The sequence below is a fragment of the Peromyscus leucopus genome, chromosome 7, assembly GCF_004664715.2.
Source record: "Peromyscus leucopus breed LL Stock chromosome 7, UCI_PerLeu_2.1, whole genome shotgun sequence".
Lineage (NCBI taxonomy): Eukaryota > Metazoa > Chordata > Mammalia > Rodentia > Cricetidae > Peromyscus > Peromyscus leucopus.
Window position 1 is genome coordinate 99021010 of NC_051069.1, and position 25182 is coordinate 99046191.

Below are 25182 nucleotides of genomic sequence, written 5' to 3' on the forward strand. Positions count from 1 at the left end.
CCAGCTCTTCCCACATAGGTCCACCTGGCTGCTGGGATCCCTGCAGACTTGAGCCTTTCTGGGCAATGGTTATTTTTTTGTTTTTTAAAGAAAGGATCTCATGTACCCCAGGCTGCCTCCCAACTCGATCTGTACAGTCAAGGATACCCTTGAATTTCTGGTCCTCCTGGTTCCACCTCCTGAGAACTGGGATTACAGGCGTGTGCCTCGTCTCTCAGGTGCTGGGGGTAGAACCCAGGGCTTCGTGCATGCCAGGCGAGCGCTCTGCCAACTGGGCCACTCTTAAGCCCTTCTTTGGGCCCTGAAAGCAGAGTCATCCTTCCGTTGGACAGTGCTAAATCCCCAACTCCCGGATCCTTCTTAGGGAATGAGGCTCAGGGTCCTTCTCCCAACCTTGGGGTGAGCACCCCCCAAACTCTCTCATGGCTCCTAGACCCCACCTTCCTTGAATGAAACACAGGAAGCCACACACAGCTCCCTTTTCCTTTTTTTTTTTTTTTCTTTTCTTTTGTTTTTCTTTCTGGTCCAGTCCTGAAGGGACAACAATAATTGGCCTCTTGGTCCATCTGTCCATCTGTCCATGTCAGCAGCCCAGTCCCTGCTACCCAGTCACATGACTGTTTCCCACTCTTCCTGCAACAACGGAGGTGGCCGTGCAGACCCAGAGGCCTCCTCATCCAGGCCTGAGCAGGAGCCGTTAAGGAATCCATCGTCCTTGGGAACCGCCATGGTAATTGGTACGGTTTCATTCTCAATGGCTGGAGCCCCTGGCTTGGCATGACCAGGCAGCTGGGAGTGGCCATTGGTGGTGGTGGCAGGCAGCAGGCGGGGGCTGAGGGGAAGGCCGAGCCCTGCACGAGGGCCTACGTTGGTCACGCTGGTGTGCGACACCATCGGCCCGTAGCTGTAGCTGCTGCTCCCACTGCGTGCTTTGCGCTTGAAGTCCAGTGCCAGTGTCCAGCGGCTCCAAGACTTCCTGATTTCCGCTTGTACCTTGGGGACACAGATGGGTGGCAGTCGGGCCATGTGTTCTGCCTGACACCATCCCTGCAGTAAGTGGCAGGAGACTACTGGGAACACCAAGGTCAATCAAATCACACCGATCCTCAGAACACGGTGTTGGACAGCGGGCAACTGATGCAGCCACAATCCAAAAGCTCTAATGGTCCCAAGATGGCTGAGCTCTCAGACTAAGGACCAGGGAGACACTCTGCTATGCCGCACATGGAGGAGCCCACACACCCCAGTCTATGCTGAGCCTAAATCATCTTTGCCTTCAGAGTGTGGTCAGGAGGGTTCTTGAGGAGCAGAGAAAGAACAGGGGCCAGGGAGAGAATGGAGGGACAAGACTTGAGGAGCCCCTCCCCCACTCCCCCTCCCCGGCCCCTGTGCCCACTGCTTACCTCACCATTGCAGAAACAGTAGATGATGGCGACAAAAAACCCCTGTAAAGAGAGGCGCCTGCGGTCAGGACCACACCCGTGCCCACCCCGCTCCCCAGGACCCGGGGCAGGCCACGCACCTGGAAGGAGTTGAAGAGCATCTCGTAGTGCATCTGGATCTGCCAGAGCGTCCCTGAGACCTCGGTGTACGGCAGGGCCATGAAGACAGTGTAGTGGACACCGAAGAGTGGTACCAGCACCAGCGTGGACCTGAGCAGCTTCCTGGCCGGTAGGGCATGCAGGTTAGGCCATGTTCTTTGCCCCACAATACAGCACCTCATTCCCCCCATCCCAGTCAGGCCCAGGCTCCAGAAGTGATGGAAAGACCATAGGCTCTGGCTATGGTCGTCACTTGGCAACCAAGTTCGGCCAGGATGGCTTCTGCCGGGGGCAAAGTGTTGGGCTTTTTGGACCTGAGAGGTGTCTTCGAGGAGACCACAGGTGCAGCTGCTCTGTCCTTGGGCCCTTTGCACCTGCTGGCCTGCACTCATTCTCCCATGGCCCAACCTTTGGGTTTCTCCCGAGTGGATGTGTTATTAGAGCCAACTGCTGCCCACCTGTCCCTCTGATTCCTGAATCCAGCTGTTGGAGGGTGGTTGGTGTGTACCACACTAGCAGGCCCGAGCTCTGGGGCAAAGCTTGATACCAAGTGGCAGGGCACCACCCAGCACTGCTGTGCTGGCAGGGGTCGGGGGTGGGGCCGCAGAGCCAGAGGCTCCTCTCACAAGCTCAGCCAGAGGACTTTTGTCCTCTCTTGGGTACACGGTTCTGGCAACCATTGACCTGAACCCCACCCCGACTCCAAAGAGCCGGAACTCACCGGTACTGCTGCCTCGTATCACACCGGCCCGCATTGGTCTCCCGAAGCTTAGTGGCAAGCACCCGGATGATGTTGATGAAGAGGATGAAGTTGAGCTGTTGGAAGGAGGCTGCGTTGAAGACTGTACCCTAGTAGCATGGCACAAGGGCTCTTGAACCCATGCCACAGGCTCTACTCTGTCACTGCATCTTTAGATGGTTCCCAGGGCCCTCAGTTTCCCCATCTAGACTGGAGTAGGGGTCATCTGGTCTTCAGGTCTTTGGTTTCTGGTCCTGGGGTCCAGGGCCACTGCAGACGTTCTTGTTTAGGGCTAGTCCCTGGGGCTCTTGCCCACACTGCCCCCAACTCCTGCTCACCACAACAGATGCCAGGATGGGCACCTGAATGATCCACTTCTTGTGCCCGGAGCTCAGGTCCCAGCACCTGGAGCAGAGTGGGGTGGGGAGAGGGGGATGAAGCATTAGCCATTGGTCCCTTCCTTCTCAGCCAGCCAGCATGGGCCCCAGAGTTGGCCTGCTCTGGCCTGAGCTGTCAAAGAACAGGACCAGTGTCGCACGGGTCCAGGCCCGAGGCACTCCAGGCCTGTGTCAAGGTCCCTGCCCACCCTGTAGCCCTCCGCTGCTGGACCTACCCTGTGTTGGCCAGGGTTGCTCTGACGCCGACCCACACAGCCACGAAGACGGCTGGAAGACCTGTGTGTACAGGGAACAGTGTGGGGGTTGTGCATTTTGCCCCAAACCCAATGACTTTCCTCAGCTCACTGCCCCCCCCCTCACCCAAGGCACATGGCTATTTAATGCCACCTGAGGTGCCAGACCCATTTAGGTTCCGTGCTTCTTGTGAGTCCCTATGCATGCCTGCTGGGCACATGCCCAAATAATGTGGTATCAACACCTCATCCCAGTCCATTCTGCCCTGGGCTTGGAACTTCCATGGGGAGAGAGCCAGTGACCAGCATTTTTCTGTTCTAAAACTCCCTCTCCAAGCCTGGCATGAAAGGGCCTAGGCCTCATAAGGCAGATAAAATGGAGTTTGTCATCAGGGGCTGGGCAGAGGCCATAGGGAACCCCACGGGCCCGACACATGCTAGTCTGAGAAGGGAGCCTGGTTCCCCTCCCAGCTTTATTCCTAGCCTCACGGATCCTTGGAGGGAAAGGGTGTCACCTGGGTTTGTGGTAAGGGTGTGACATTCCCAGATCACAAGGTTCTGTGTGCTCCCTAATCCACACGTTTCCAGCCCACCCAGACACCTTCTAGCCCAGGAGCTTGTGTTAGTTCCTGGAATCAGGCCCAGACCTGCCCAGCTCTGGGGCTTGCCATGGTGAGGTCAGGGGCAGGGCATGTGCCAAGGGCCAAGGAGGCGGTGGAGACTGACCTGAGGGCTTTCTGGGTGCTGAGCCCAGGAGGCTCTAGCCACTGGCCCACCCCTCCACAGTCTGGCAGCTTTCCCCAGGGCCCAGCCAAGCTCAGGAGCTGCCAGCAATAATGGACAATTATCAGTAACTAGATCCCGAGCCTGAGGAGGGCTGGTAGGATCGCAGCATCCCAGGAATCCAATGCAGAGAGGTTGCAGAAGCTACTGAGCTGCTGGGCCTGTAGCTCTAGACAGCGGGGACCTCACCTCCTGGTAACAGATGTGAGCCCCTCCACAGGGCTCTGGGTAGAAGGAGGGTCTAGATGACATCCCCAACCCCAGGCTAACTAGTGACTGAAAATCCCATTCTGATCCCAAGTTTAACCTCATCTCAAACCCAGTAATTATCACCCTAAAGTGAGCTGAAAGGCCCGGTCCCGCCAACAGTTCTGGGTGAACCCTGCCCAAAGCCAACTTGAGTCCCGAAACCTAGAACAGGGACCAAGTCACAGCAGGACGGGCAGGCCTCCTGCCTGCTACAAAATAAGAGGGACAGGACATGCACTCTGAGAGTGCCTTACTCCAGGTTCGCCTGCACCCTACCCGCCACACCGGTCTCCGTACCCCAGCCAAAGATGGTGAAGCCCCACAAGTACTTCTTCTCTGAGAAAAAGGCCATGAAGATGAGGCTGTGCAAGTACAGCCCCTCCACCAGAATCCAGTAGTAGTTGGTGGCCAGGAAGTAAAGGAAGAAGGTCACAGCCACGCGGCAGCCAGCCTAGGAGACCAACTGGAGTCAGCCAAGAGGTAGAGCGAGCCTGCATCTTACAGGCAAGGTCTGGTCTGAGTTAGGTGAGGAGGGCGCGCTTACTCTGGGTTTCCGGGTTAGGACCTGTGAAGGGGGGTGGTTGGGGCACTCCAGTGTGGAGGGAAGGGGGGCACTAGGAGCCGTTAGCAGTAAGGCTGGGAGCTGAGCTGAGCTGTGGAAGGCCTGAAGCTGTGGGAGATCGCGAGAGACAGCTGGTACAAATGGCAGGCGGGAGCCCGTCGGGGCCCGGGGCACTCACGTAGCCGACGGCGGCGGCGGCGGGCGGCGGCGGCACCTGCGCGATGATGTGCAACTCTTCCTCTGTGAGGCGCTCGGCCTCATCCAGCGTGAAGCCAGAGTAGAGCACCGCGTCCTTCACGAAGATGCTCGCGGCGCGCAGCATGAACGACAGGAACATGTGCATGTGGATGTAGTTGCGCGTGCAGTGCAGCCGCCTGCGGGGCGTGCGACATTACCGTGGGTGAGGGCACCGGGGGTGTGGGGAGACGGGGGAGCAGCGGTGGGCAGGGAGCTGGGCTGTGCGCCGTAGGTGGGGACATCACGCAGTGGGGATGGAGCCAGTGAAGGGGGAGAAGGGAGGCTCGCACCCTGGACCCCTCCAGCCCCACCCCTCGCCGTCTTTGCCCCGCCCCCGCCCCGCCCCTTGCCCCGCCCACCTAAAATAGGCTAGGATGAGCACAGCCACGGTAAGGGAGGCAAGGGACATGGAGTATCCCACGGTGTAGATCATGCCTAGGCGGTCAAATACCTCCTGCGCAGGTGAGAGACAGAGAACTGGGGCTCAGGGTGGGCACTAAGAGCAAATTGGAGGACAAATTAAGGTTGCTGGAGAAGCAAAGGCTAGGAGTGTCGGCTGGGGAGAGGTTCGCTAATGGGTTGGGGGTGGTGTTAAGGGTTCGCACCCGTTCCCGAGTCTCATTCGTCATGAAACTTGAGGCACTCGCTGTAGTTGGCCCATGTCCGGTTGTGCCCGGGAACCACCTCCCAGCTGCCATTGCGGTCACAGCGTCTGTAGGCATGGCCTGTAGGGTCGTGGGGCGGTCAGGGCAGGCAAAGGCGTCTGGAGCCACTGAGGCCCTGCACTCCACTCGATGGTATCCCCCTGGTTCCCAACCCATTTGGCTAGCCTCACCTTTGTGATTGAAGTCATAAATGTAGTCTGGACAGGGCACGGCCACCACTTCACCTGGTGCCCCCAGTGGCCAGCAAACGATGTTGTCCCACTCTGGCAGGCAGGGGCGTCCTGTGCCCAAAGAGAAAGCAGGGTAGGGGATACAGAAGGAGAGTCAGAGCCATGGCTAAGGGACAGGGACAAGAACGCACTTGTGGTTTGACTCCCTGTCAATATGCCCTGTGACTGGAAGCTTCAGGTTTAGAACATTCTGGAAAGAATGTATTGAGCTCTTATTTCCTCTTGTTCCCTAAACCCACTGGCTTCAGGGAACTTACTGCAGCCCCTTTGATGAAGCACTGACGTGAATCCCATTTTCCAGATGGTCTGGAAAGGGACAAGAGAGGTGGATAACATGTTGAGGTTACATGCCACAGGCCTTGGCCTCAAGGCCTCAGCTGGGTCTTTTCTCTCTCTGCTCTTGGTCCCACCTTCTAAGTGTCTCTGAGGGGATTAAAAAAAAAAAAAAAGACATTGTTTCACTATGTAGCTAGACCAGGCTGGCCTTGAACTCAGAAGGATCCACCTGCCAGTTCTGGGATTAAAAGCACGCACCACTACAACCAGCTTGAAGAAGAGCATTTTCTCAGACTTTTTCCCCCAGCTTGGAGGCTCCCTATGTGACCCTTCCCTAGAGACCACAGGAGAAGGAAGTCTGGTTCTCAGTGCCAGCTGGACTCCGAAATCACTAGGCTCACACAGGTGTCCACTCTGAGTTTCCATTTCCTCATTGGGAAGTTGACCATATCAGCCTAGACGTCTACCATCCAGGACTGCACAGAAGACCATGACCAACCACCTCTCAAGAGGTGTACAACCCTCCAAATCCAGTGGTAACGGGGTTTCAAAGGACAGTGATACGGCCCACTCTGGAGTCCTGGCAGCCATGCTGAATGACCTCAGAGGGTCCCCGGCCTCTAGATCACCCACATTCCATCCCAGCTTACAGCCCTCTTCTCTCCCCCTGCAAGACTCTGACCACAGGACTCTCTAACCTCCCTGGAAGGCAGCCTTGATGGCTGGACCCGCCCAGCTCGGTGAAAGGCTCTCTGTCCTGGGCGCCATATTCCCAGCCCCACCCCGCCAGGCCCACAATTCCCTCTGGTCCCTGGGGAGCCACAGGGTGACCACAGGCTCCCAGATGTGGCCCATCTGGAATCTGCTGCCCACCCTGCTGGCTCTAACTGGCCTTGTGGCCACAGCTTGGGCTCTGTTTGTCTCTCCTCACCTCCCTGAGGCAACCCTGTTCCTCCCTCTCTCCTCTTCTCTCCTTGTCCCACTGTCTGTCTCCACCCCTCTGAGGCTGCCCTACCCTCTTCCCACGATGTGTCTTTCTGTTGTGCCTCTGTTGATATACCAAGTACCAGACTTTTGGTTTGAGCATCTTGTTCCCTGTGTCTCTCTACATCTCTCCCCGACTCAGTCTCTCAGGACTGTTCTCTCTATCTCGGTGGGTCATGGGTTTCCTGGAGCTCTGGATCCTCTTCTGGGGAGTGCTGGGTGAGTCTACTGTGCACATTTTTTGTGTCTTGAAGTCACCCAGCTGACCTGCCTCCCCAATCTCGTGCTCCCCCTTTGGCTGTCTCCTGGCCCGTTTTCCTGGGAAGGGAGCTGTGGTCTCTGACTTCCCATAGGAACCCACATGACCAGGACAGAACGGGGGACAGGCGGATCTGAGCCTGTCAAAAGGCTCCTGGGGAGGGGTAGAGGATGGGGGGACAGACATACCTCGGCGCCTGCTGCCAGTGGGCACCTCCTTGTTCTCTTTAGATTCAGGGTAGAACTTTCCCGAAGCCTTCTCTTTCCTGGGCTTCCCCGACGTGGATGCTGGTGTCCACCCCTTGTCTGAATCCATTATGTTGGCTGGAGAAATCAGGGCAGTTCTATCCATCAGCTGTGCTGTAAAAACAGCCCTGGGTTGTTCCCCGGCCCGGCTCCCCCTTTTTACGATGAGCGGCTGACTGTACCAAGGATGCCGGTACTCAGGTTGTTGGGTGGCCAGAGATGAAGGATGAGTGCGTGACTCAGAAACTTCAAAGTGTTTGCCAGACAGAGAGACAGTCAGGAAATAAAGTGGGCCAGCAGAGGTTCAAATGGGCATAAATGCCATATGGAGCCAGGACCACGAAGGAGTGAACGGCCCACCAGAGGGCGCATGGCAAACACTGGGAGAGATGGGGTGGAGAGGAGAGTCAGGCGGCTAGGCTAGGGTGTGATGCAGGTGAGGAGGCTGGCGAAGGAGGGACCAAGAACGAGTCAAGACTGCACTGTGTCAGGAGCGGACGGATGGACGAGTGCACCCACCCTGTCCTCTGCCCTCCGACACTCGAGTCTGGCTCTGCAGCTTCTACAAGTGCCCCCGAAGACACCACCTGAGCTGGAGCCTGACCTTTCTGCCTCCTTAGCTGGGAAGTCCTCACTGTCTGACTTGTGTGACTTCAGCTATAGTCCAAGCCAGGGTACCCCCCCCCCACACATCAGGCTCCGTGGGGAGCTGAATCCAGGCAACCTGGACTGGGCTGAGAATGGCCATCAGCATTCCCCTGCCTCCACCCTCGGGGAGGGGTTCCATGGTGGACGAGGAGTCAGAGATGTGCACACACCACAGACTCCACAACTAGGAAGACAGCCAGGTTTAGGATCAAACGCGGGGGCTCATCTGCCCCTACCCTTGATGCGGCTGGGAGCCACACACAGGTGGGGCCCGGGTAGGCGGGGCTCTGCATGCAGGGTGAGTCCTGATGAGTCTGAACAAGGTCCGCGTGCTTCACACTGTCACCGTTTGCTTGTATGTTGGGGACTCACTACTGCTCTCTCCCCGTAACCCAAGGGCCAGCACCAGGGAGAAAGCTGCTCTGGAGGGCGGTGAATCAACGTCTGGCCTCCTCTGTGAGGAGACCAGCTGGACTTCAGAAGCCTGGCTGAATGCCAATGCTGCTTCCAGGAAATGGACTCAAGGAAGGGGGCGCAGAGGAGGCACCTGAGGTAAGGAGTCAGAACTGTGACTGGATGGGTGATGCTTCCCTTCCCCATGGTAATGGTCCCCTAGAGATGCTGTGGGGACCCCCCCCCAGCAGGTCAAACATCTCTCCAGGCTATAGGCCGAGTCACACACACCCATCCCTGTCTCTCTATCCTACCTACCCCCATTTCTACCCTAGAGCTCTGCATCCAGATGGTCTCTCTCAGAGACCTCCCCATCTTTCTAGGCTATCTTTTCTTTAGGGAAGTTGGCTCAGCCCCCCTGTTAAGGCCCTGCACCCTCAGCAAAGCTCCTGGCTTGCCTCCCCCTAAATCCCCTGGGCCTTCCCATCTCTGTCTGCAAACGAGACACCCACTTACCTTTCGGCCAGTCTGTCCAAAGGCTATTCTCTCTCCTCTCTCTCTCTCTCTCTCTCTCTCTCTCTCTCTCTCTCTCTCACACACACACACACACACACACACACACACACACACACACACGGGGAGAGAGGGAGGAGAGGGGTATGGGACGTGCTGATTTCATTTTAGGCCTTTACTCTGGCTGGTCTCCCTTTATTAAGCCCACCCTGAGTTAACACCACCCTCCCCCACCGTCTCTGCCTCCTGGATCCCCACCCGTATCCCACGCACCCCCAGCCACCCCATCCCCCACTCTCACCTGCCTTGCGCAGGACTTCCTTGAGCAGCTTGTCACACTGGGCCTGGGCACGGTGCAAAAGGAAAATCTGTTCCTCTTTGGTAAAGACATCGTCGGCGTCCACCTGCCGAGCCAAAGGTCATACTGTAGGCAGCATTTCCAGGTGAGGCAGCTGGTCCCAAAGTCAACCAGCCTCCCGGGGATTTCCCCCTCCGAAGGCGCTCCCTTCAGAGAGGCTGGGGGAGGCCTGCCCCACGGGGGGGGGCACCTGCCTTACAGAGCTCCCCTTTTAAAGTTCTGGAGCCATGGCAACACCACGGCTGGGACCTGTCCCTTGGGGGACGGAGAAAGGGATGGTGGCTGTCCCTATGTCCAGCAGTAACCCAGCATCCATTGCCAGGCTCTCTAAGTCCATTCCCCCGGGGCACATGGGAACGGATGGAATGTCCCAGGATGGAGCCTCACAGGATCCTGGCTGCCTGCTGGGGACCTGGGGTTGGATCTGGAGTGCTGAACTCTGAAGGAACAAACCCAGCCTGAATTCCTTCAAGTCTCAGGGCCTCTGGGGACCATGGCAGTCACCATTTTCCATCCTGGCCCAGCACCCAGTCAGTGCTTTTCCCAGTAAAGGGCAGGGGTCTCACCCTCCCTTCTTGGGGTCTCTAAGAGGGAGAATGGAAGAACCGCTGGGAGACTAGCTAGGGGACTCGCCAGATGCCCACATGCAGCACTAGGGACGTTCATCCCACGGGAAGTTCCTCCACCCCAGCAGATGCTGCCGAGCTGTGTGACCAGGCACAGGCCTTTGCTCCTGCTGACCTCTCCGCAGGAATGTTCCCATTCTCTTTCCACTCTATACACCCACTGGGACCCAGTAACATCGTTTTAACCAGGGAAAAGGGAACAGCGTAAAGGGTAGGGAAGAGTCTCTTGCTGAGCTGGTGGCTACTGGAGAGGATCTGAGTCTCCCCTGACTTGGAAGCTGGAGCCAGCATCCTGCCTGAGAGCGGTCCCTATCCCGACCCTGAGTACGACCTCTAAGGGCTCACACCCCAGGATAGGCTGTGATGCTCTGGGACAGCCCAGGGCTGTCAGACCTCTCCGCCCTGAGACTCACCTAGAAAGGCTGCCTCCCCCTTAAACCAGAGAAGAAGCCTGATCTCCCAGAACAGGCAGAGCCGCAAGCCCGTGCCCGGCCGTGTAGGCGGGTCTCTTTAGTAAGGGTGGAGCTACGAGGGGCAGAGAATTTGGAGGCCTGGAAGGAAGGAGGCGGGTCAGGCTGGGGCGGGCGGGAGGGGGCGGACGGCCCGGGTCAGGGAGTCCGGCTGCAGAGAGAAGTTAATTGACCGCGTCTCTTGGCGGCAGCAGCTCGGGCTTCCAGGCCAAGGAGTCTCCAATTGGCTCCGCGGAGCTGAGTCTTGCTGGTTTTACTTAGCGGAGGCGCGCGAGCATCTCTGCGCGTGCGTGTGACTGTCCGCGCACCCGCTGTCTGGCCAGTGTGTAAACTTCTGTGTGCCCCATTTCTGTAAGTCCTCACATAGGAACCGCCTAACATGTCTATTTGGGCCCCGAAGTCTGATGTGTTTGTGAACATGCACGTGTACATGCTTGTGGACAAAGGACTACGTGTGGGCTTCCGGGAGTGTTGTGGAACTTCTCAACATGCATGCCTGTGTCTGCTGAGCCTGGGTCTGAAATGGACTCTTGGGACGCAGCTAGTCTTAACGCCTAGGAGTCCCAGGAAGGCTGAAGTGGATTCCAGTGTGCTGCTGACCCCAGGCCGCTCACTGTCTTAACCACACCTATGGCAGAGCTGGTTGGTGCAAAGTAGTAAGGACCAGCTAGGACCAACTGGCTTGCTAAGATCCAGGGACCTCCAAAGCCACCCTAAAGTTCTCCTTACCTGACACTGGGGGTCTGGCTACTAACAGGTCCGTTTCTTACCCACCGCACTCCTATTACAGTGTCTACTCACTACCATTCATTCAATCATTGCGGTTAATATCGCCATCAATTACCACCCTTCCATTAGCACCAACATAACCACCACCACTGCTGCCAGTACCATTCCCACCATAAACAGTTACCATTAACACAGCCACCATTACCATCATCATCAATGGCATATTCGAGCCAACACCACTACCACCACCATCACTAAAGCACCACCACACCACCTCCAGAATGGCTACTACCACCATCTGCCTACCTCATCACCATCAGGACCAGAATCACACAGGCAACATCAGCACCATCAACCAACATTACCACCTGCCCGTAACCACCATCTGTAACGCCTTCCTGTCATTTCTCCCTCCCATATTCATTTGTCTATGACCCCTTCCTTCTGCCCATCTCCTCCCCTCCCAAGATACACCGTAGTTTTCTCCCAGTTAGTGGCGTGCTCTTGAGTGACTGACTGGACCTCCCATTGGTCTCTAAAGACTAGCTGATGCATTAGCTTCCTAATGGCTGGCTAGCCACTGGTGTGACCAGGGAGTATAAGCTAATGGCCTAGATTAGAGGGAAGCGGTCATGGGGTGAGAACTGTCCAGCTGACAACGGAGACTGACCACCGTGCCCACTCAGGGGCCTCAGGTGGGGGTAGGGGTGTCTGTTTAACCTTCCACCTTTTGTCAGCTCCCCGTTTTACAGTCTTATCTGGACAGGGAAGGCCATATGCTTCTAGCATCCTCCTCCATAAACCTTCATCCACCCCCCAGGACTATGGCCCTGTCTCTGTCCCCCCCCCCCCCCGGGCGTTAGGACCTACTTCTCTGTCACCCCAGTCAGAACGGAGCTGCCACACGGGAAGTACTGCCGCTCAGAGTGAGGAAAGTACTTCTCCAAGGGGAAGAGGCAGCCAGAGTGTCCCGGCCTCAGAGCACAGCTCCTCACGTGGAATGCCCAGATGCCCTTACTGTCTTTCAGCCACACCTCTGGGATTCCCCGCTAACACTGGAGACTTAACCCCACCTTTACCACTGACTAGTGTCTCTGGTAAAGTTGCTTAAGCCCAGTGCTTTAGATCTCCTGTACAATCAGAGTAATAGTAAGGCTACTGTGGATTTCAATGCAGGGCAGCCTGAGGAAAGCTGGTTGCCGTTATAGCTACTGTGAGCAATGGGACTAATTCACCACCCCCATCCCCCCCCAACCCCTTTGTCTACAGGGGTCCACAGCAAGGGGCTGGTGGGCTGGGGGATCCTAGAGAGAACTGAGGGCCAGGAATGGGGTCAGTGCTGGGTGAGGTGTGCCTCGATAGCTCCCTGAACCCGCATCATCATTCAAGGTCACTGACAGACCCCCCAAGTTTAGGTTGGACGTAGGCAAGATTATCAGACCTCTGTCCTGGTCGAGGAGGGATGAGAGAGGAGCTGCCGTCAACTCTGACTAGCCCAGACATCAACACTGTCTGTGGCTCCCTTCCCCCCCGCCCCAGCCCAGTCGTCTGCTTCCCCTCTAAGAGTGCCGTCTTCTTGGCACAGCTCCAGAGTACTAAGAACTCAGAGCAGCATCTTTTTAGATCCAGAATCTGTATCTTGGGTCTCAGGAACAAGACGGAGGAACTAGGGGTTGGGTCATGGCTAGATGCCACTTAGTCCATACTCACCAGTGAGAGGGTCACCAGCCCTGGCACAGGTGTCCCGCATACGGTCTTGCACTTTATGGATTAGGGCTGACAGTCTCTCTGACCCGCCTGTCATAGTCCCCTCTCCGGCAGCGCAGCATACAGCCTTCTCATGCACACACAAGCATGTTTAGAGTGTGTGAACTTGCAGGGGTGGCATACAACTCTAGCCTTGGGCTGGGAGGGCAGCCTGCAGACACTGAGGCAGGCTCGTGAGGGAGGCTCCAGACAAGACACAGACAGACAGGGGCATGCTACTTACAACCCCAGATGTTGCTGACCCCATTGTAGAGGATGTGATGTCAAGGGACCTGGTGTATTTTGTCCTCCCCAAGCTCAGGTGGGGTCTCGATCTCGTGATCTGAGATCTTCCAGTTCTGCATACTAGGCTGCAGGTAGACACTGCTGTGCCTGGCTAAGATGTTCTGATTTAGCTTAGCTCCCAGGGAGCCCCTAATCCGGATGGTGAAGTGGGAGGTAGCAGGGTGCAGACCAAGGCTGGTGACGGTGATGATGGCAGAGACGGTGGTCCATACCATCACCAAATGAGGCCACGCCTCCTAGCTTCCTCCCCTCCCTGCCACATTCTACACGTCGGCATCTGTGACTTCAGACATGTCAAAATTCTACCCCTCCAGACAGACCTGAAGGAAAGGAAGGGGTCTCTTTTTCAGTTGACACTTCTCCTTCTGTGCAAGGGACATCTATGGCCTAATATTTTCTTAGCAGGATGCCCTCTTGGGTCCCATCAGCAACCCCCTTGCCAGTGTCAGCCTGGTCCCCTAAGGGACAGTGTGCTTTGCTTCTTTGCCTGCCACTGGTGAAGGCAGACATATGTGGTGTTTGCCCCTGGAGGTTCCTGTCCCACGAGACCCTCTGTGTCTGCTGGCACTCATGGCCACCTCACCTTCTACTACATACCCACGTTACAAAAAGGGAGACTGAGGCCTGGAGAGTAGCTGGAAGGAGAGGGCCAGGAGCAGAGCTAAGGTGCACTTTCTACCAAAGCAGTAGTCTCGGAGCAAAGGACATACACAGCTACACGGATGCTGTGGTACCAGCCATGACCCCATCTCTCCAGCACTCTGGATTGCATGTAAGCTTTGCTGCATCAAGCAAGCATCCACAAAGGGGACTGGTTCAGTGGTAGAAGTAGTCATAGAAGTGAGAGGGGCCACAGATGTTGGGATGCAGCTGGCCCCTCTAACTGGGCCTTGGTGTCAAGTGAGGATGTGAACGACTCCAGCAAAGTGAAAAACTTGGCTCTCAGGAGATCCCCTCGTGACCTCGTGGCCTTCCTGCACCCCTTCTCCAGGTTCTACTACTAGGACCCATACTGGCACCTCTCGCCATTTCCCATGCCGTCTGGCTGGGGACTGTTCTTTTGTCCCTTGCTGCCCTCTGTCCATCTGGCTGGCCACGGCAGGCTGGGACGGGCTCCTCATCCTGCCCCGCCACCACTGACAAGTGCTGACTTTTCCTCCCCCTTGCCAGGCCTTCCTGAACAGGCTGCCTGTGTTTGGGGCTGGGAGGGGCTGGGGGGAGGCACTGTGACGCCTCTCATCCCAGCCAGCCAGCCAGCGTGGCTGCCTTTGGGGCAGGCGGTGGGATGGAGCCTGGGATGGCAGAGCTGGCTGCTAGGACAGGGTGGATCTTCACAGGCAGCCTCTACCTGAGCTAGGCAGGAGGACCAAGGCCCAGAAGGATGGGATGGCATAACCTAACCCTAGCCGGGTCAGCGGGATGGGATCTCACTAGCTCTCAGCTCAGGCACAAGATTGGCCCCAAGCTGGGGTTCTAGGGGACTTGAGAGGTCTCTGGTGTCTGTGAACCTGAGCAAACTTTGCACTGTCTCCTAGTCAGTTTAAAGACAATTTCAAGGTTCTGTGAAAACCCCACCATACCTTTTATTTTTCCCGGGGCTCTCTGAAATAGCTGCCTTCCTGATGTGGTAGCTGGACCAGGGAGTGTCCCCAGAAGGCCCACAGCAGGAATCTGGGGGAGGCTGCTTGACGCCTCATTAAAACATTCCGAAGAAAACCCAAGTTCCCGGGAGGGCCTGAGCCCCCTCTTCCACTGCTCTGTCCTCAGGCAGTTCTGGGAGTTGGGGGGCGGGGGAAGAGGATGTGTTTAAGGGCAGGTGATATAAAAAGCTTCGACAAATCAATACAAGCAAGATAAATAACTCACAGAGAAGATGGGTAATAGCTCCGAGCGAGCTCTCTGGGCAGTTGGATAATAAACAAGTATAAAATCTGAAAGTCATTGGCAGAGGGTAAATTAGGATGACAGGAGACACCGTTTTTTCACCTATGAAAATACTAAGATGAGACAAAAGGGCCCCTCACTGCATCCTGTGAAACAGAGCCGAGCAGGGAGGGGGCCCTGTGGTCAGTCCTGGTGAGTATAAACCAGCACAGCTTTTTAGAGGGCAATTTGGCCATGCCTATTAAAATGAAAAATGTGCATGTTCTCAGACCCAGCAAAGACAAATTCTAGAAATATCCTACCGGGAAATGGTCACATGGAGAACCAAGAGGGCATTTCAAGGAGCTTCTTTGCTACCATCTGGAACTTCTCTCACATGTACACACTCATGTGCACACACATGCATGCACACACACACAGACACACATACACGGATTGTGGAGAAAGGATCTGAATGTGCATTCCTCAGGAATGTTTAACGAAGTTCAGACTTTGGAATAGTATGCAGGATTAAAAAGTACTTGGAGAGATGGCTCAGTGTTTAAAAGCACTGGCTGTTCTTCCAGAGGACCCAGGTTGGATTCCCTACAGCATACGGTGGCTCACAACTGCCTGTAACTCCAGTTCCAGGGGATCTGACGTCCTCTTCTGGCCTCCACAGGCATGGCATGCATACAACGTACAGACATGCACACAGCCAAAACAGTAAGCATACAATAAAATAATTTTTAAAAACCGGTTTTGGAGGCTGGAGAAATGGCCCTGTGGGTAAGGGCACATACTGTTCTGGCAGGGGACCCAAGTTCTGCCCCCAGCACCCACCGCAGGCAGCTTAAAACAGCCTGTAACCCCAGCTTCAAGGGATCTGACAGGCTCTTCCGGTCTCCTCAGGCACTGCATAGATACACAAAAACCCACACACCAACACAAAAAATATAAAATACGTATTTTAAAAGACTTATAACAGACAGGAAGATACACCTTTGGGTACAATGACGCACATGTCACAGAGCCCTATGGAGAAAGCTTGCTGGACTTCTTTTAAAACAAACGGAAAACAAGCGACATTCCTCTACTTGCTATGTATACAAAGAGGTGCCATCTGAAGCACAGGGAGAGAGACGGAGACAGAGGACCCTCCCCAGACTATCAAAATGTCTTTCTCTAGAAAGGGGGCTGGGACTGGACAGTGCCCAAAGAAAACTTCTGTTCTCTCCGTGTCATTCGAACTCGTGGGCTGCGGAGATGGCTCGTGGGGAAGGCACTTGCTGCTCACAAATGAAGACTGGAGTTTGGATTCCCAAACCCACATAGAGACGAACCAGACTCCTCAGGCCTGAGAACCAGCTGGCCTGGTGCGCACAGCAGCACGCCAGACAGACCTTGTCTCAAATAAGGTGGAAGGCGAGGACAACACCCGGGCTGTCCTCAGCCTTCAGACCTACCCACATGCACACACGTGCACATATATAGAGATTAAAATAACGCAAAAACAATTATAAATAACGTGTTCATGTATTAGTCATGAAATAAACAATTAAAAAGGTAAGATAACAGAGATTTCATTTTTTTAAAGAAGAAACCCCAACGTGACACAGAGGGACCTCTTGCCCAGAGTTGACCCTCACCTCACTTAGAGGAAAGAATCCTGGGTCTGAGTCCTGGGTTCAGATGGTTCAGATCCTCTTCTGCCAGCCTTCCTACATGAGCCTCAAGGTCATTTCCCCATAAAGTGGCTAGAACAATGGCCAGGGTGAGAAAATATATACGGCAGGTTCTCGCTCAGACTCCATGGAAAGCTACTGCTCGATAAATGTTCTTACTTTGAAAAGCAAGCACCTTGGTCTGGCAGGATGACTTAGCAGGTAAAGTGCTCTCCGTCTGAGCCTGAAACCTAAGTTCAATACTTGGAACCTACATGGAGGGAGGTGAGAACTGACTCCCGCAAGCACTCATACACACACACACACACACACACACACACACACACACACACACACACTAAATGTTAAAAAAAATTAAGTACCTTCTGAGCTGCCCCCCTGGGCTGGTTGGAAAAGGTTGCCTGCACAGCCAGCCTAAGAGACCACACGTTCTCTGTGGAGCCCTACCCAAGGGCCATATCCCACACTCAGACCTGCCTCGCTGCTTTCATGTGAGCTGAGGGTTCTCTAGGGTGCTGTAGGGTAAAGAATCTCAAAGGACAAGACCATCCTTTTGCCTGCTCAGAAGCTGTGGGCCTATCCCCTGTCCAAACTTCACTCCTTCAACGCTCGTCTCTGGGCTACTCTTCTTTGTGACACAGATGGGCCAGCTGAGTCCAGCTGCGGTCAGTGTTCTCCCAGTGGGATGCTCGTTGGTACCCCAAACAAGATCATGGGAGAAGTGAGCACGGCCTTGGATCTGGCTAGGTAGGTAGTCTATAGGTTTGGTGACAGCTGAGACAGACGGGCTTTGTCCGTACCTGTACATACACATCTGGACACAGCAGATGTGTATGCTATGGAGATAGAAATGGGCTTAGGAAAGAGAATGGGCAGGCTGCCAGTTGTTTGCTGACTCCAGCTGAGCCCAGGGATCCCACACGGTGGTGGGGGGGCGGGTTGGCCGACCCTGCCCCTCAGACTAGACCCGAAGCAGGAGATGGTCCACAGCACTCACATGACCAGCAAGGTCCCCGCAGAGCCCTACTGGCATCTGTCCTTCTGTCTTCAGCATAGGGCCCTCCTCAACCAGGAAAATTCTCTGCATATACCTCAACTTCCACACAGAGCTTTCTGGAGTCCTAGGGGCTCCCCTCCACCACACACAGTGAGGTACAGGGCTTAGACCCCATTAACATCAGACACACAATGGTCATAGTGGATCTGGATGAGTTAATAAAAAATAGGGAAAACACCTTCCACAGAGGGTTGTTGGGAAGATTAAACTAGCTGATCTGCGTAAAGTGCTTAGAACAATGGACTGGCAAGCAGAAAACACAGAAGCATTTGTTAAATACAAATAAGCAAACAATAGACCTGTGTGCACACACACTCACAGGATGCACGCACACGTGTACACACGTGTCTACAACTGTGCATCCCTCGGAAGCTTCAGGTACATGTGGACCTGAATACACACAATCCCATGGCCCGACCCAGACGCCCACAAAGCCCTGTGCTGATGGACACACAGCCACACACTCAGGATACCTTACCCATCAGCCGGTCTACCCCATGCACATGTGTGCGCACACACACAGAAGTCACTGAGGAAAAGTCTCTGGAACAGCCAGCTCAGGCCACCGAACTTGTCTCCCTGTGTACAAGTTCCTTTCTGGGGCAGTCATTGAGCTAGAATGGGGGGGGGTATGGGCCTGGTAAATAGAATGTGGGGGACCACAGAAGGAGAACAGCGAACTGCAAGGTTGTTCGGCAAAGTTTCTCATGCTCTCTTTTCACAGATGGGCAACTGAGGCGTGGGGAAGGACAATCCAAGGTCACACAAGCTGAAGGCTGAACTGGAGGAGTCCCAGACCTCCCCTGTCCTCGGATCGGAGGCTCTGTCCTGTGGAGGAAGCTGCTTGCCTTGTCTCTCTAGACCTGGGTCGGGGATGGGGTACGGAGGCAACAAGACCTTAAAGTCAGGCACAGATGCTGATTCCAGAACGGGTTGGACAATTCAGATAGGACCGCTGTGGGATATGAGAGGATGGAAAATCTCCCCTCTCTGGGAAATGGCACCCAGACCCTAGCCCAAGATGGGATCATGATTCCCCTTAGTGTCTCCAGCTCTCCATTTGTCTTTGCTGTCCCGAGTCTGTCCCTGCCGGGCTCAGAGCTCTCACCCCAACCCTTTGTCCCTCTCTCTCTCTCTGGCCCTCTTTACTATTCTATCTCCTGGTCTCCATTCTCAGACCATGCACAGTACCCCCAAAGATCAGCTCACTCGCCAGACTACCCCACACACAGCACATATCTTCTGCAAGGTGTACTGTGAGGTCTGTCTTTCAGGGGACCTCCATACCACACCACACCCACCTCCCCAGGCAAACGACTTCCACTTCGGACAAAGCTGTCCCATTAGTGCATACCTCTGTGTATCTGTGGGATCCTGAGCGCTGGAGGGGGCTCTACACCCTATCCTCAGTCTATGGGATTTTCAGACTTCTTGCACACAGCTTTGAGCATCGAGTGCAAACAAAACTTGCGAAAGCAAAGGCCCCCAACGCAGTCTATGGGACTCCACACCCAGAGCCCGCTGGATCACACTGTCACCATCGAAAGAGATACATACGACCAGAGCCGTGTGCTCACAGAAGCATGGTGTAGGGAAACTCCAACCACAGCTTTCCAGACCCAGGACCCCAAGCCAAGTCTTCAGAAGTGGGGAAACTTCAGGCAGCTGAAACCTACGGTAATTAAGACACCCCAACGAGAGCAGGCACCAGGATTCCTGGTTCACAGCGGCGGAGGGGGGGGGGCACCATCCCAAAGTTCAGACTATTAGGAGAACCCAAATCTTTGCGCCTTACACTCGCCCAGGGACCCCAGAGCAACTCCAGGATTCTTGTGTTTGAATGTAGACGGAGAGAGACTTACCAGCGCATATGCGGAGCTGAGCACTGGGCAGCAGAGCAGGAGCGCCAGGCCGGGTGCGATCCGGGCGGCCCCCATCGCCACCGCCTAGGGCCGCGTCCCTCGGGGCAGCCGCCGCCGGCCCTGGTGATGGTTGGAGGGTGCAGAGCTGTGTCAGGCCGGGCCGCCCCGCCCACACCCCGTCCTAGGGGACCCCGGCGTCCGGGCGGCCCGAGGCCCCGGAGCCCGGTGCGGGGCCCATACGCCGAGGGCGAGCGAGAGAACCAACCGGCGCAATGGAGAGAGGGAGGGCGGAGGGAGGGAGGCAGCCTGAGGCCGGGCGGGCGGCGGGCGGGCGCCGAGCGCTGCTGAGCGGCCTGTCTGCCTCGGAGCGGAGAAATCACATCCATATGGCTGGGCCCCCCGCCCCCGGCCCGCCCCCCGCTCCCCTCCCGCGCCGCCTTTTCTTTCTTTCTTTCTCTCTGTCTTTTTCCCCCCTCTTTGGGGGGAACTGGGAGCCGTGGCTTCACTCCACGCCCAGTGGGGGAGGGGCGGGGGAGGGGTCGGGGTCGCGGTCTGCGGGGGGCGACCAGGCTGTTATTTTTAGCTCCGCGGCAGTGGGCAACAGGGGAGTCGGGGCGGGGCAGGGGGCGCGTTTTGAGTTGCGCGGGGCGTGCGACTACGGGATGCCATCCCGACTTTTGCAACGACACTGAGCCCTTCGGTGTTCCTGCCGCCAGCTCCGGGCTCTCCGGAGGCACTGCGGCCGGGCTCCCCAGCCCAGGCTGGACCCCCGTGCCCTTGGCAGACACCTCCTGCACCCCATTTGCCATCCTCCGAACCCGCGCCGCGTGCGCCCCAGCGGCACGAGCGCTTCTGCGGCCCCGGCTCTGGGGCAGCCCGTCCGCTTGTCAGTCGGTCTCTAGCTAGCGTCGTCCCCCCCCCCTCTCCGAACACTGCCCCCGCCCTCGTTCCCCGGCCTTGGCCTCTGCTATTCCAGCGGCCCCAAGCTCGGTTTCGGTCACTCCCTCGCTCCCCCCTCCCCTCCTCTACGAAAACATTTGCAAGTTTCCAAAAAAGCCACCGAACTGAGCGGCGGCAGCGGGCTGGCGACTCCACCGGGCTCCGAGGAGGCGCCACAGACTGACACCGAGACCGAGCAGCCGGGCCCGCCTTGGCCGGGCCCCGAGTCGCTCCTGCCCCACTCCGGCCTCCCGCGCCCCGCGCGCCGGACCCTACCCCCCAAGCCCCGACTTACTCCGAGCACGCCGCCGCGGCCCCCGCCTTGCCATGAATGTCGGGGCCCCCCCGACAGCCTCCCCAAGCCAGCGCCCCGTCCGCGGCCCCGGGGGGACTTCATGGAGCTCTCGGGATCCCCCCTGGCCTGCCTGGCCTCCTGAGCCCCCCGCCTGGCCGCTGCTCCGAGCCGCCGCCCGCCTCGCGCGTCCCTCGCCTCGGCGTCTGCCGCTCCCCTCCCCCCGCAACCCGGAGCCTCTTCCCTCCCCCGCGCCCTCCCCGGACCTCCTCCGCCCCTGCCCCCTCCACCGCCTCCCGGGCGGGTGTGTGGAGGGCAGAGCCGAGCCCGCCGCCCCCCACCCCGGGACATCTCTCCAGAGACCCGGCCCGGGGTCTTTCGGCAGAAGGATGAGTGTTGGGGGCACAGAGTCTAGGGAGCTCTGACATCGGGACCTGAGAACCGGGGCTGGGACGCTGTCCCCGCTTTTGCTTTATTCTCTCTCTCCTTTGGAAAAGCACAGACCACCCATCACCCCAGATCGTCCAGCCTAGCGATGAGCAGGCGGGCTCCAGGAGCGGAGCCACTGCGGAGGCCGCCTAGTACTTCGCACGCCTAGGGCCACTGTCCGTGCACCGTGGGGTTCCTGTTCTGGCTGGGTAGGGACCCTGGGGAAGCTGCTCCACCTCCAGCCAGAGTCAGGCTATGCAGCCAACGCCCTCGAGTCCCGCCCCGCCCTTGCCAGGTCCTCCATCCTCTGTCCCATCCCTGGTCCTGGGGTGTAGCGATCCCAGAACCGCAGAGTGCTCCTCCTGCCTAGGTCTGGAGCTTAGAGGGGTCCCTTTCTAGTCTGGGTATCTTAAGATGTCTCGACCGACCTATCGGCTGCTTACCAGGCATTTCCAGCTCTCCCACCTAGACCAGTTCGGGCGATTCGAGGCTACAAGACTTGGGGCTCAGCTAGGACATCCACTCTTATACATCACCTCCCTCCATCACGCCGGCTCCCAAATGCTGGTGGCTGTTTTGGGACCCTCGACGTGGGGAAAGAGAGGAGTGGTGTGTGTGTGTGGAGGTTGAGGCTAGTAAGGGGAGGTGGAGTTTATGTACTCCATGCTGAACCCCTGGGTCCTAGACATTGGACTTCCAAGCCTACCACCTCCTTGAGTACCAGGTAGGGAGCATCACGCAGCAGAGAAGTTTGGGAGTGCTTGGAACAGAGGAGTAAGGAAAGGCCTGCTGAAAGAAATGTGGTGCCCTGAAAAATACCACCCAGTTAACTGACACCCTTGCTTACTTACTTACCAATTCTGGGTCCGAATCACTAGGACTCTCCGGGGGTCTTGGTCTCAGTTTTGACATCTGCAAAATTGGGGAGATGACCAGCTTACTCAAAGGGACAAACTTTGCACACCCGTGAGCTCAGGGGGGCTCTCCACAAGCATTCTATGCAAATGAGCTCAGCTTTCCCCGACAAAAAGCCTTTTCTCCATCTCAAGGAGCCCCCCCCCCCACCTCACAGGAACGGGAACTCACAGGAAGGCAGTGTGGATGTGAGTTCCCATTCTCACATCCACACTGCCTTCCTCAAACATTCTTCTGCCATGCCCCTCTTCTGTGCCCACTGCTCTTGAGTTTCTTGTCCTGGTGTTCAAAGCCTGCTATTTCCTTCAAAGTGACTGTTCCCGATAGGTACAGTCTGCTGGACTTCTGGCCTGCTTCAAAGTGACTGTTCCCGATAGGTACAGTCTGCTGGACTTCTGGCCTGCTCACGCTCACACCTCTGTGTGGTTTTTCTGTTTCCAAGTCAGGATCTCACTCTTCAGTTTGGTATGGAGGACACTCATCCCTACTCCTGTCCCCACATCCTCAGTAGTGCTGGGTGGGAGTTCAGGTCTCTCTTGTATGCTATGCGTGTTCTCTGAGAATGGAAGAACACAGTGCTATGCTTTGAAGGTCTCTGTGTTACGTGTTTCTAATGACCCAAGTTTCATGTGACGGTGACGGCTGTCTTTTCCCTTGGTGATGAGAAAAGAACGTACTGGAATCAAGAATGAGAGCCATCTAGGAGTTGACCGAGCAGAGTTCCTAGTTCTAACAATAGAAACCTCTTGACTTGTACTTTGGGCTGGGCATGGTGGTGCACACCTTTAATTCCAGCACTTGGGAAGCAGAATCAAGCAGGTCTCTGTGAGTTCGAGGCTAGCCTGATCTATATAGCAAGTTACAGGCCAGAGCTACATAGTGAGACCCAGTCTCGAGAAAATGAAACAACAAAAGAAAGCTAAGCTTTGCCCTTGGGTGGACCAGGGTGGGCTGTGGCAATCGCTAGGGTGCTGTGATGGTCTCTGGGTCCCCTCAGGGCATTTCCCTAGCTCTGTCAAGCACCTCACCCCAGAGTTCCCTGACTAGACATTCCACACTATGATCACCCAACTCACCCTCAGGCCCCTGGTTAAACTGCCACCTTCGGAATGGGGCGAGGGATCGCATATTAACTAGTAGCACACCAGGGTTGGGTAGCGCCCGCCCTGCCCTTTGGCTGGCATGCCCTGGGCTGTCCCGTCAGTTTCTGCTTTGTTTCACATCAGTTTTCAATGGAGTTGGGAAAAGCAAGGCTGGGGTAGGGAGTGGGTCTGTGTTTTTCTCTTTGATCCCCAGCTGGGACTTAGCAGGGGGAGATAAGATGGTCACCCTAGCTCAGGTCCAGAGCAGTGTCTGGACTCTGGCTCCACCTCTGCTGGTGTGGCAGCCGCGGACGGATAGGCCTCTGCTGCTACCAGTCTGAGTAGGGCTCTAGCCAAGGTACACAGAACCTGGGACCACTCGGATTGTCAGACTTACAGCTCTTCCAGCTCTGTAGTCTGGCCTTACTCTCTCAGAAAACCCCTTGTCACGTGCCTGGAAGCTCTGTGGAATCAGGAGCCCACATCTGGTTCTGAAACACCACCCTTCATCCTCATACTTCATCCCCAACTTAGCCCCAAAGTCACTTGCATGCTAAGATTAGCTCTGCTCCCAGACTGTTCTGCCCCCACAATGAACCTGACCCCAGGTTAAGCCTTTATCCCAGTCTGATTTACAACCCGTGGCTGAACCCTGACCTCAGACCAGGATTCCTCCCAGGTTTCAGACCCCAGACATTTCTCTCGTTACCCGGTCCCTCTGGAAACTTTTTGAGCCAAGGGGCCAGTATAGGATGGGGTGGCCAGGCCATAAGTGAAGCAAGGTGCCACTTTTACAGCCATTTCGGCTGCTCATAAACACTCCCCTACCCAGCTGAGTCACTGAAGACTTCCATAGCAGCTGGTTGGGTAACCCCCCTGCTCATGCAGCAGGGTCTGGCTTCTCACCTCCAGGAAGGTGGAGGGAGAGGGAGGGAGAGAGGGAGGGAGGGAGGGAGGGAGGATGGGGGTCCAGGAGGCCAGGAGGCTTTGTCTCCATCAGGACACACTCCAAAGGCTTCTGGGGGGGATGGACTTCCTCTGGCTGATGTCATGGTCATAGGTGCCTTGCTGTCCTGGACACCAGGTCCTTGTCTGCCCCCAGGGCACAGCACAGGCTTACAGCAGAGGCAACTTAACCTTGTTTCTTTCTCCCAGCTTCAGTTAACGCCTCCCTACTCCCCAAGTCCCACTTACCTGGAATCCACAGGTCTTTCAAATGTGGCCTCAGGTTGAGGAGCAGACTCAGGTTGGCCATGGGGAGGCCATGGGAAACTCCAGAGAAGATACTGCAGCTCAGGCCTGAGCAAGGGGACGCTGCTGTTGAAGACAGGAAAAGGCCCGGGTCAGAGCTCTGGCTTGCAAAGAAAAATTAATGATTTTTTACCAAGCCCTGCACTGGCTCAGGACTTTGTCCCAGACCCCAAGCCTGCCAGTGTTCTGATAGCCTGGGCTAGGCCCTCCCTGCAACCCTCATGGATCTGCCTTCCAGGCGCCGAGCCAGCTCAACCTCCGGTGAGCCTGTGCCTCAGTTGTCCTTCCTTGCCCTTCCAAGCCTCACGATGACTAATTCCCCTTTTATTTATCCCTGTTTCTGTCTAATCCTTCTGGCCCTTTCTACCTCTCGGAAACCCAGGCTGCCACATGGTATGAACAGAGCATCTATAAGTGATTTTATCCAAGGTTTAGGAGCCTTAAAAGAATGGGGTATGGGCTGGTTTATACTCACATTCCAGAGAGAAAAGCTGATACCTGAGCTGGAGATGTAGCTCAGTGGAAGAGTGTGTTTATCATGAGTAAGATCCTTCGTTGGATTCCAAGTATCATGAGAATAAAATGGTGTGTGGGGGGTGGAGGGTGGGGGGTAGGGG

The 25182-nt window shown here is 56.2% G+C and overlaps 1 protein-coding gene across 1 annotated transcript; it reads right to left on the minus strand.

The window, feature by feature from the left end:
• Window positions 1-505: 505 nt before the first annotated feature.
• Pth1r (parathyroid hormone 1 receptor) lies at window positions 506-24664 on the minus strand. Its single transcript, XM_037207968.1, is given in 17 exon segments — window positions 506-993; window positions 1404-1445; window positions 1523-1664; window positions 2263-2357; window positions 2619-2685; window positions 2894-2954; window positions 4241-4394; window positions 4684-4879; window positions 5102-5196; window positions 5348-5374; window positions 5376-5467; window positions 5578-5688; window positions 7345-7479; window positions 9257-9359; window positions 19658-19777; window positions 22173-22229; window positions 24509-24664. Coding segments are annotated over 15 exon segments (1779 nt in total). The 5' UTR covers window positions 19733-19777; window positions 22173-22229; window positions 24509-24664; the 3' UTR covers window positions 506-609.
• Between the last annotated feature and the right edge of the window lie 518 nt (window positions 24665-25182).